We start from the raw sequence: 12526 nt of genomic DNA on the forward strand, positions 1-12526 counted from the left end.
CAAGGGAATGAAGACTGATCAGTATTTTAAAACAAATGTTTATGCAGGTAGTATTTTTAAAACAACAAAAACATTTTTTCCGATTATTTACTGAAAGTATTTGATGAAACCCTTAACAGTATGTGGTATTTGTGTGTTCCAGTCGAAAAACAACTTTATTTCTTTAAACACTGTATGGCTTTTGCATGAGAACTCTTCACAGATTTCAATTCCCTTCATATGTGAGTAACATATTTGAGTCAAGCCTTTAAATCAAACTGTGACTGAAGAAAAATCAAACAAGGTCTCAATATGACCTCAATTTAGTTTTGTTTGTTTGTTGTTGGGTATTTTTTTGTTTGGTTTTGTTTTTTAATTGAAAAAAAAAATAATTGAAAACTATCCTGACATATGCAAATAATTCCCCACTGATATTCAACAATGTTTAGCTTGCTGGTAGTGTCACAATGTGGATACATGTGTATTGCTTTGTATCTATCTGGCCCCACAGGAATATTGTAAATGAAATGGGCCATTATGCTACTCAGGCACTAGGAAACAACATAATAGCTAAAAGATAGGTTTAAACCTGCTGAGCACTTACCCAGTTTTTCTTTTTCTTTTTCTTGGAGTCAGCGTCATTACCACTGCCAATGCTTGAATGGCTCGTGGCGCTGTTGATGCTGGACACGCTTTCTGAAGAGTGTTGCCGTCTTATACGCAGATCTAAAGAAAAGAAAATACTGTGAAATCCACCTGTCCCTGTTCCAGTGTAACAGTCATTCTTGTATTTATGTAGCCACGTCCTCCTCAAAGCAAGCCTAGATGAACATAAATGGCATTGATGCCTGCAGCGGCTTGGATTCAAACTATTGCAGTCTGTGAGCAGCCACATGGGAGTCAATGGTGTTGCACACAATTAGGCTAATACTTAGGAGCATCTCCAAACTGGTCATTTATTGGCATGAAGGCAGTGACCCTGCATAAGCAATCTATGCAAGTGTAACCTCATATCTAACCAGTTTCTGTTATAGATGGATTATTTGACTTCTTACTTTCACACATACTACAGTTCTGAGGATTATAGGGGCCACTTGACTTGTAGTAGGCCTAATCAGTGTTGAGATGCTACCTTCTAATGTACCATGATGGAAATAAGCAGTCATGAGTTCATTAAAAACAAATGAAACAAAATACCAAGAAGTGGAGAATTTTAGAAATGATTGATTAGGCTTTTGAGTTTCAATTTCTTAAAAGTCTCTGGTAACTGTATCTTAATCACTGGAAAATATCCTTGCAGTACATAGCCATTAATACCAAGGGAAATTACTTTTTAGATTATATTTTATTTCCTAGAAGTTAGCTTTCCTATATTCAAGTCATGCAATGAAAGGACCTTGGGGCAAACATCTAAAGAATGACCTCTTCAAAGAAAGATCAATGACACTTTAAAAAATGAATGCTGCTATTATTTTCTTTCTCCAAGTAATTCCTTTGCTGTTGCTTATCAACAGGCACTTCTGAAGCATATATTTATCATGAGATGTCTGCCCAACTGTAACGAGAAATTAATTCAGAATTTAAAATGCCTGCTTTCCTGCACTGATTTAGCACTTGGTGAAGGCACCAAACTGGTGTCAGTCCATCACTTAATAATGAGTACATTGATTTTCAGAGCTACATCCTTATACTGCACTTCCAACATATAACCATGTTTCACCATAAGGTTTTGCTAGTGTCTTGGGCAAACTTCAATACACAATTGCAGCGACAGGGTTAAGTCTTGACACCCAGCAACCGATTCTTGGCCACCCAGTTCTGAGAAGACAAGGCTTCAGGAACTAACTCTGTGGAAACAGGAAACTCATGCAAAAACATACCTTTGTGGGTATGATCGGGACCATTCAGGGCTCCTTGAATAGCAGCTTGTGCAGCAGAATTCTGGGCTTTCAGCATTTCAATGGTTTCCCTTAGCTCTATAAGCTCAGATTCCTGTGGGAAGAGCAGAGAGCTCAAAATACATGGCACAATAACAATGTTTGTCTAAGCTAAAACAAAAGACAAGATAGGAGTGGTCAAACGGAAGTTCATGGGACTGCTTGGGTGAACATAAGGACAGCAACTAATGAAGCAGAATGCATATTTTCTCACCAAAGATATCCAACTCTACTACAGTATTATTTTGTATTTATTTTATATAAAATGATCTGATATTTTAAGTCTCAATTGAATATTCATTATAAAGTTAGGAGAAACTAAACAATTTTATTGCAAAAGACAATAAACCCATTTGAATCACATTCTTTAGTATGTGAGGCAACAGTTTAATGAATGAATCTCAACCTGAATTTGTGTATTTTTTGAAAGATTTGACTTACTAAGTAATAATTCAATTTTTAAAACCCTGTTTAATGGCAAGTGTTTTGCAGATTGAATTCCTCCACTTGAGTGCAGGAAGTGCTGTATTAGAATGCACAGACAATTTTAATTAAAAAATAGCTTTTATTACTGCTGCATTAAACCTGTCTTTCCAGCCTGTACTTATATAAGGAGGATTAAAGGTATTTAACCTGAACAATAGAGAAAAGAAGAGAACAAAGAGAATATGTTAAAATCTTTTTGGAAAGAAGCTTGGAGATGATCTATTTCAATGTCACTGCTTAACCTCTTCTGGAAAGAAAACCGTCTGATGGAAATCGTACTTTGTAACAGAGTAAAGAAAAATGTTGGTTTTAAGAAAGTTCTATTTTGGTTCTTTTGCTTAAGACGAAATAAAACAAGCAATGCAAATATTCTCTAGTCAGTTTATAATGAATCTCACCATATTCCATCTGTTGGTGCTCAATCAGACTGTGAAATGTTATTTTTGTAGACAGCTACACTGACTCCAGTGGTGACTAATAGCTCACTGATATACAGTTTCTTTCATAGTTTGGCTCAACAAGGCTTTTCTGTTCAAAATGAATAAGGGTAGAGAGCTGGAAAAGTTCAGTCCTGGAAGGTGCTAAGCACCCTCTTGATCCTGAGCTTGGTATAAAGGCTCACATTAAATTTGCTCCCTATCAGGTTTAGATATTTTCCCCCAATAGTCAAAAAAGCACAGTGAAAACCTAAACTGTTTCCTCATGAATAGGATACCCAACCTGCACTACCACTCTGAATGGAGTAATTTTTCTCTACTTAAAGTCATTCCTTTCCCATAATTCTAAGTCTGACCATGCTGTCAGGCTGGAATGAAGCTCTCCAGCAAGTTCGGCTCAGTTTTTTATGGAATCTTTCAGTACGGATTAAATCTAGAGTAGCATATGTTTTAATTAAAATCTGGAAATGAAAGATTTTATCTTCAAACTATTCTGTGATATTGTCTGGGTAAACCTGATGCTGCACAGTGTAAGGCTCTTGGAGCCTTATGAAGCCATGGCCATCAAAGAAAAATCTGTCTGTCTTATTGTCACAGCTGTCCCTGTTTCCTCTCAGTGTTTTTTAAACAAAACTTGAATATAATCTGCTGACTGTTTTCCACATTAAAGCATCTACTTTGGTAAATGTACCTTTTGTTCAGCTGTCATTGTCAGACTTTGCAATCGGCCGGTCATGTTTCCCAAGCTTTTTTCGAAAGCTGCAACTAGGTGAGCCTGGGAGAGAAACACAAGACACCATTAATCATGACAAGGAGTCTTAAATGCACCTTGAGACTTTCAAGAGTTTCATATATTTTAGCTGGCCAAACAATACCTGGACTCTGTGAAACCCAGCACTCCCAGTCAGAGTTTTGTCTTGGATCTATAAATTTTTTTTGTAAATATTTTTTTTTCCCTCCAAGCCCATCTTCTCCAGCTCTTTTCTATTATTTTTAAACTTGGACTGAGTTAACCTGAGTAGGCGAAGCAACCAACTGAGCCCAGTGTTCCACAAGGTTCTTCAGCTCCCAGGGAGATCAGCTTAGATATCTCTGCCTGGAAATGAATTATGGTTTTAATGCCCTGCTTTGATTTTACTGATATATCGACCAAAATTAATTTATTCCCAAACAGAAGCCCAGGAAGAATTATTTTCAATTATTGAACATGGGAATTCAAGTACTTTGTCTTAAAAGGTAGGTTTTAACCTCACAAATAAAACACCCCAAAGGAATACTGAGAATTAAAAATATAATTTAGTTTTATAAAAGGTAATAGCTTAGTCTATTCAGCTTCTATTTTTAATATATACGTGTGTTTTGTTTTTTAAAAGCAATAAAAAACATATAAAATACATAATATTTATACATACATGTAAATGGATAATAAAAAATCTTTAAAATTGTAATTCTCAGTAAGAAAAGCAATAAAGTTGAAACAGATTAAATATTAAAAAAAATAAATTAAGTCTATTTTCTAGCAACATTCATTCTATACACATTCTATGCAGCCGAAATTTATACAAACAATATATCAATTCCTCATTGATTCTAACTAACATAGAGCTTTGTAGGAAAAGAAAGGCAATGATCAGAAAGAAAACAAGGTAGGCCAGCTTGTAAAGCTAAGGGAAAGCAAGATATATATAGATAGATAGATATAGACATATATTTTATGAAATCCAATAGCATTCCAGCCACTCCTCTCACAACATAAAATCAGAAACCCAGAAAAAAATACTTATTTTTTCTTTACCATCTCAAAAGTGGTAATAGCCAAAATTTTGAAATGTAGGCACTACAACATGCTTGGAAATATAACGCACAAAAAACATATTTATACCCACAAATGGATTATGTGAGCTTCCTGACCATGAAAATCTATCTTTATTATAGCTGTAGAGGCACACACAGTGCCTGGCAAATTTTTCAGCTACAGATTTGCATGCTTGTACAAGCACAGCTGAAATTGTTTGAATGTATGGGTTTGTACTGAATCTGAGGTACAATAATTCCAAAAAGGACTCTGTTTTACACTTTAGGATAAGGAAAACAGTTTCTTGCCACCTTGCTCTGTATATTATTCCTTAAAAAAAAAAAAAAAAAAAAGTCTCATATATAATGATGACACTAAGCTGGGAGGAGTGGCTGACACACCAGAAGGCTGTGCTGCCGTTCAACGAGACCTGGACAGGCTGGAGAGTTGGGTGGGGAGAAACCTGATGAAGTTCAACGAGGGCAAGTGTAGAGTCTTGCATCTGGGGAAGAAAAACCCCATGTACCAGTACAGGTTGGAGGCTGACCTGCTGGAGAGCAGAGTAGGAGAAAGGGATCTAGTGGACAGAACGATCATGAGCCAGCAGTGTGTCCTTGTGGCCAAGAAGGCCAATGACATCCTGGGGTGTATTAGAAAGGGTATGGTTAGTAGGTCAAGAGAGGTTCTCCTCCCACTCTATTCTGCCTTGGTGAGGCCACATCTGGAATATTGTGTCGAGTTCTGGGCCCCACAGTTCAAGAAGGACAGGGAACTGCTTGAAAGAGTCCAGCACAGAGTCACAAGGATGATTAAGGGAGTGGAACATCTCCCTTATGAGGAAATGCTGAGAGAGCTGGGTCTCTGGAGCTTGGAGAAAAGGAGACTGAGGGGTGACCTCATCAATGTTTACAAATAGGGTAAGAGTGAGTGTCAGGGAGATGGAGTTAGGCTTTTTTCAGTGATGACCAGTGATAGGACAAGGGGCAATGGGTGCAAACTGGAGCATAGGAGGTTCCATGTGAATATCAGAAAAAACTTCTTTCCTGTGAGTGACAGAGCACTGGAACAGGCTGCCCAGAGAGATTATGGAGTCTCCTTCACTGGAGACATTAAAAACCCACCTGGGCTCGTTCCTGTGTGATGTACTCTAGGTGGTCCTTCTTTGTCAGGGAGGTTAGACTAGATGATCTTTTGAGGTCCCTTCCAACCCCTAACATTCAGTGATTCTGTGATTCCATGATACTGTAATAGTGGTTCTCTTCTGTGTCTAAATTTCAGAGCTGTTACATTGATAAGTGGCTTCTGTGTTTTGTAAATAATTTTGGATAGCTTTAAACATTTCAGCATCTTGTAAACTCCTTGTTTTGTACTTATTTAACTTATTGCAAATTTATCCCTTTTTAGTAAATTATTTACTTAAATACTCGTGGGTATATTGGTCAGTCCACCTGCTTTCTGCATCTGCAGGGATGCCTTAGGGATAATCCTTTTGGTAAAGTATGCGTACCCCTAGGACTACTTTTTTATAAACATGAGACTAGTTACACATGCAGTTTTTAAAGGATTAATTAGCAATTGTGTTTGTTCCTATTTTAGCATTTATAACTTATGCTACATTCTTGAAGTTATAATAAAAATAACAAAAAAAAATTAACCTGGAATATGTGTCAAATGCAACTCTGAAACCTGTCGAACCATATAAAGTTATCCTAGCTAGTTTGGAAACTACAGCCTGAGGTTGTTTTCACTACTCTGTTCCTCTGAGAAGACAAAAGTAGCTAGTTTTTAAAATTACTCTTCACTTGCATAATTAGCTACATATTAAAAATATCCAGACTAATTTATGGTGTTGTAATTCCAAAGATTATGACCATTGACCCAGAACACAATCAAAGACAAAGTAGATGCTCTACCACAAAATTATAGCCAAATGTCTCTTCATTACATGTGTTTAAGAGGAAACTAATGGGGCTCACTGTTCCTTGCCTCATAAAAAAATCTATGGCTTGGCTGATGGCCCGTGGTTCTGCTTTACCATGAGAATAACAATGGGCACTGAGGGCTGGAGAAGGGGAATAATTTGCTTAATTATGCTTTGCTTTTGTCCATTTCTCACAATTAGACTGTGATAACCATAGTTCTTTAGTACCTAACTATGCATATTTGTGCAAAGCATTTTCTTATTCCATATCTACAACTTCAGCTTATTTTGTACATGAATAAACCACAAGAAACTTATAGAAAAAAAATAAGGACTCACAGGAAAAATTAAGAACTAAAAAGCATCATTAAAAATGTCATCAAAGGTTACTGAAATTATTGTCTGGTGTTCTTTACAGAAAGACAGTAATGTCACAACTGTGGATTCTTACTAAAATTCAGCCTGTGACTGATAGACTACATCACCTTCTTGGAGCTGCACACTACAATTTTTTGAATCATAAATGTAATTTAATCAAGATCATGGATCCTTGCTATTTCATTTGAGAAAAAGACTACCAGGTCTTTATTTGCTAATAGTAAAGAAACATAATTCAAAGCCCATCAGCTGAAAAGTATTCCAGGAAAAACATTCAATCGCATTGTTAATTACATTAAATGTTTGTTAAAATGGAATACTTTCCTATGAAGCACAAAGTATTAATTTACCTTCAGAGTAATAAGCCTTTCTCTGCAGTAGCAAATGCCTATTCCTTCAGCAGTCTAGGGAACTCCTGCTTGTAGAAATTTTATGCAGATTTGTCCCAAAAGAAATACTTTGTAGAAAAGATAGCTTGAAAAAGGCTAGCTTATCAGTATATGTATGTGTGTGTGCAAGTATGCATAAAACTTGTATGCATATATTCCCATTTAAGATCAGACTTTGCATGTAAGTAGTTAAATGCAAAATAATTGTGAAAAGAAAACTATTGGAACAAACAGAAAGAAGGAACTGTGACTTTAAAAATACTCATTAGAAATTAACAATTCTAATTAGAAACTTCTTTTATGCTTATAAATTTGGTAATTGATTTTGATTGGGTTGGTAATCCTCAGTTTCTGAGGATTAGACACTTTATCCAAAAGGATCCCTTCTTTCATTCTCATCAGAAATATATAGCAGTATATTTATTTTTTTTTAAATTACTGTCAATCCCTCACACCTTAGAAATGTCTGTGTTAGTTCCAGAAGTTGCATTCAGTGCAGACATCATTTGAATACCATACAAAATAGCTGCTATATACTCTAAAGAATTATCTTCTCAATTAAATGCAGCATTGTTTCTGGAAATAGATATACTGATATTAGAGTTAAGTAACTGGGCATTACTGGAAGTATTGATCTTTAACATAATATACATATGATGTACAGCTCTTAATCTGTAGATCCATCACATACGGATTAGTTTTGACTTTCATTAACATGTGGAATTCCCATTGGAAGTAGTCAAAGAGATACGTGCTCAGGGAATTGCTTCAGTGCTAAGATGACAGATTTGATTTTAAACATTTTCTCCTTAGCAAATGATTCCAGCCAGAAAAACCTCAAATACCTCAGCTCATAGGTTTGCAGCCCATCTTGAACATGACTTTGGCATACTCAAAGACTGCCCACTGTCACACTTTGCAATTTGACCTGCGGTGTTCAGGTTTATAAAACAAAGGTAAATAAAGAAATGTCCTCCCACCTGACACGGCTGAATGAAAGGAGGTGTGAGAGGCCAGAAGGGATCAGGCTGACTGCAAGCAGCAACTGTGCAGCTGGTGACCTTTTCTGTTTGCCGCTTGCTATTATCTTCTTGTTTGGCTGTAGGATAGTGGTTCAGAGCTGGCCAAACAAGAGTATTAGCCAGCGAACCTCCTCCGCTTTCTACTGGCATCCTGGGTCGACTACAGTTTGCAAGCAGGCACCCTTCAGCTTTATACAGTACAAAGCACAGATCAAAGTCCCTCTGAACAGGCTGGGTTCAGGCTGCTCACTGGAATTTGAGCTCTTGTCAGTCATGTAGGAAGTCTGCTGGTTGGGCACTTTCTGCACTGAAAACAGGCCCTTTCTTAATTAGCATTGAGATTTGCCCTTCAGCAACATTGAAACAGGCATCAGGGGAAAAGCCAAGAAATTCAGAAAAAAAATGTAAATTAAGCATCCAAACAACAGCTGGGCCCTGCTTGAATTTAATCATATGCAGGCAAAACACTTTGGGGTTAATCAAATGAAATAAACTGCTAAAGTCAAGCATAGTACTTGAGGCCAGCCAACAAAACCTGAATAATAAATGACACCAAATAAGAAAAGTCTTAGCAGAGGTTTCCAAAATTCCTGAGAAATGTTATAACTTCCAAATGGCAGGTTTTGATGTAAAATAACGTATTAAGCAAGGACTTGAGGAAATATGTCAAATTTCAGCCTGACAGTCTTTTAATGACAAATGTGTTACTGTCACCAACAATCTTTTGTGCTGAAGTAAAGAAAGACACAAACTGTGTTGAAATGAGATTAAGAAGATGTGTGGGGTTTTTTTTGTTTGTTTGTTTTCACTTGCATGCAATACTTTTGTTCAGCTCTACAAAGGGAAATGGCAACAACAAATCTGAGCTGGAGATGAACTGTGAGGGAGCAAGATTTCTGACTATGAACAGTTTCCTTCTCCAGACCACAGAAAGAAGAAATTGCTACCTATTTTCAGACACTGAAAGTATGGAAATTGCAGAAGCTTAGGACTTAAAGCTAAGATGGCTTCTTTTATAGCACAGGCATCAGAAAGGATGGAGTAATTTTTAGGTCAGCAAAGGCACTTGAGAATGTAGTCTGTTCATACACTTCTCTGCCTGCCAGAGGCAGATGTATCTACAGAAAAGATACACAGTGAACAAACTTTTTTTCTGCAGTAGACTTACTATTCATTCAGCTTTTAGCCTGCTGGCATGCAAATGTGACTCAAAATGAGGGTCACAGTCTTATTACCTATGTAGAGACTAAAATACAGTTTTGAATTGTTCTCTCAGGGTACGTTACAACTCTTGTGATCAGGTTTATTTGTCCTTTAAATGCCAGGGGCTGGTGAACTGTCTCTTAGATTAGAACATAAATTATACAGGAACACATGAAAGTAAAGTATTGGTAAGACAGTACATGCTCATGAAAATTAGAAGCTGATCTGGGGTTTTTGTAAGTTTGTCAAATTAAATCAAGTCTTTGTTAGTTACCCTCCTAATTTTTATGGAAAATATATAATCACTGGTATGAGTTCTGTAATCAGGATAAATTTCAGAGGCCATATCAGAATTTTGTGGAAGTTTGGGTTTTTTTAATACTTTACATCTTCTGTACCTGAAACAGCAGAGAATTAACTCACTATCAGGATTATTGTGAAACACTTCTCAATTTATTTTTTTTTTACAAAATATATAGATCATTACAGGATACCCAAATAATATGTACTTATAATATCTAGTAATATCAGCTTTTCTTTTATTATTCATCATGAAGTTATGTAAATCCCTTATTCACGCCTAGAGAATTTGAAGCCTCTGAATTTCATGCTCCTGACAAGTTTAATTTTGAGGGAATTTCCACATGTTGGGGATTTGGAAAAAATAAAAAGATTTCTCTGGTACCATTTACAAACCCCACGTGCTAAAAGGATCACCTTTAGGGTTGCTTATAGGTTTAGAGTTTAAAGACTGTCTCCTTGGAGATGGATTAGAAGGTGAGTGAACAGTCAAAAGGATGTGATTAAATTAACTTTTGTACAATATACCGTGTGTGCACACATACATATGCATACAAGTACATACAGGTTTAAAAATGTGGTAGTTATGGATATGCAAAACCAGATAAAGATGTATATATATTTCTTCCAGTCTTGTAGAAAATGTTATGCCTCCATTTAGATCAGTAGAAAAGCTATGGGCATTCTTACTAGGTGTTCATAAGTCCAGAAGCAGTACATGGGACCAAACCCCCAACCAATACAATCTGAATTAAACAGATCAAACCCAATTTATTTCTCACCCATGCAGCAGAATTAGTGTGAGTGAAACCCGAGCCAAAATGTAAATATCCATTTTTAGCTTGACTAAATTACTTTGAAATATGGACCATATCTAATTGTAACTTGGAGCTGACTTAAAAAATTTCCCTGAAACAGACAGTTTCATTAGAAACTGTGTTTACTCCACACAAAGGGATACTGGTAGATAAATGGTATATGACTTTTAAATAATACTGGGGAGAAATTTGCACCAAATGAACCCACAGTGGCCTCATTGCCTCACCTACAGGGGCAAGGCCCTGCCATCCACATCCCATTGCACTTGATACTCATGATCTGCTACAGAATTGCTGGGGGAACTGGAAAAAGATGGGGACTACACAGAGTAATCTTTCAACTCTCAGCATATCAGCAAGAAGGACTATGCTTGTGCTTTCTGTTCAGATCTAGAAGAAGGAGAGAAGGGCAAACTGCTTTTCTGTCCACAGACAAAAGGAATGGACAAAAGGAGCTTGAGTTATCCCCATCAGAGGGGGATAGTACTGGTACCTGAGCACAAGCCCACCACAGGCAAAATTGAGGTGACCTGTAAAGATCATCTACTCCAACACCTTGGCTGTGGCCAGGAACATTCCTCACTAGATCAGGAATAAAGCTAATGCCTCTGGGTAACACCACCTCCTGTTGCATTGGCATTAACAGTGCACTCAGAGTGGATGTGGGGACATCTGGAATTGTGCTGTGTCACAAGCCCAGCCCCAGCCTGCCTCCCTGTGCTCCCCAGCACAAGACAGAGCTGCTGCAGCCTTGCCCTCTTGCTGGAAGAGAGCTGTGGAGACCAATGGACTTTTTACCAAACATGGCTACCCAAGGCGTCCAGGCTTAGCTCTCCTAACTTCTTGGTATTGGTTTTATTTTGTTTCTCTCAGGACGAGTGAGTGAAGAATTGTCCAATCTGGCAAAGATGAACATCAGTGTCTAAACATATACGAGAGATTAAACCCTATACTGAAGACAGGCATCATGGCTATAAATCCCCAAAGGAATGACCCACATCAGAATCTAGCTTTTGGATTTACAAAGATTGCAGGGCTCCAATATGGTCTGCTTGCCTAGTTCATTCTCAGAACACAGAATAGATTGGCAACCAATACTGCTACAGGGATACAAATACCCAGAGGTATTCTGCTGCCACCTGAACAGAGCAGAAAGTGCTAAGTGTAACTCTTTTACATTTTCACGTGTGGCAGTCCTAAGAAATCAAGTAGCTTTCACAATGCTAGAGATTATTTTCTCACAACATGAGCACAGTGCTACTTCACTTACTGAAATAATTTCTTGAAAGTAATGGCAGTAATTACAGATTTAAATACTCAGTATACCTACATTTTTAAGAAAGGCACTCTATAGATTGCTTGAAAATGCTTTTTTTGAAAAGTAAAATTATACTCTCTTGCAACTGCATCTCAGCTTTCCTTGGGAATGCTAACTATAGTTATATCCTGAATTCCATTTAAAAATCACTATAAAAAAAGACTGTTCAGTAACTATCCTGTAACTTATTCTGAAACCATAGTAACCAGACAGGATTGTAGCCCACATTCCCTATCTGACATTATTTTCTGATAACATGTTCAATAACTCCTATTACCAGTGTATGACAATTGGAAGGAACAGCAGGGAGCAATCTGTGAAATAGCCCAGTTTCCATTAGTTATATATCAAAACAGTTACTGTAGCAGATGAATTCCATATACAATTGCATATTGTTCTTCCCTCCACATCTTTCTGTATTTTGCAGGGCTTATCTTTGTGAAATTAAACTATGATGAATTCTATCAGAATCTGTAGTTTATGCCCTTTCTTAGCTTGTGTCTCCTTATTTTCAGGGATTTTTGGTTTCTTCTGAGGAAAGAG

The 12526-nt window shown here is 37.1% G+C and overlaps 1 protein-coding gene across 2 annotated transcripts in view; it reads right to left on the reverse strand.

The window, feature by feature from the left end:
- Positions 1 to 12526, reverse strand: part of NAV3 (neuron navigator 3) — a 277623-nt gene that overhangs the window by 25659 nt on the left and 239438 nt on the right. For both annotated transcript variants that reach the window (XM_010003059.1, XM_010003058.1), the window contains exons 23-25: positions 3531 to 3614; positions 1860 to 1971; positions 584 to 705 (exon numbers count right to left, since the gene is read on the reverse strand). In XM_010003059.1, the coding sequence (XP_010001361.1) occupies positions 584 to 705; positions 1860 to 1971; positions 3531 to 3614 (318 nt within the window). The remainder of the gene's footprint in view (positions 1 to 583; positions 706 to 1859; positions 1972 to 3530; positions 3615 to 12526) is intronic.

This window comes from Chaetura pelagica, unplaced genomic scaffold (genome assembly GCF_000747805.2).
Source record: "Chaetura pelagica isolate M959 unplaced genomic scaffold, ChaPel_1.0 scaffold288, whole genome shotgun sequence".
Classification (NCBI taxonomy): domain Eukaryota; kingdom Metazoa; phylum Chordata; class Aves; order Apodiformes; family Apodidae; genus Chaetura; species Chaetura pelagica.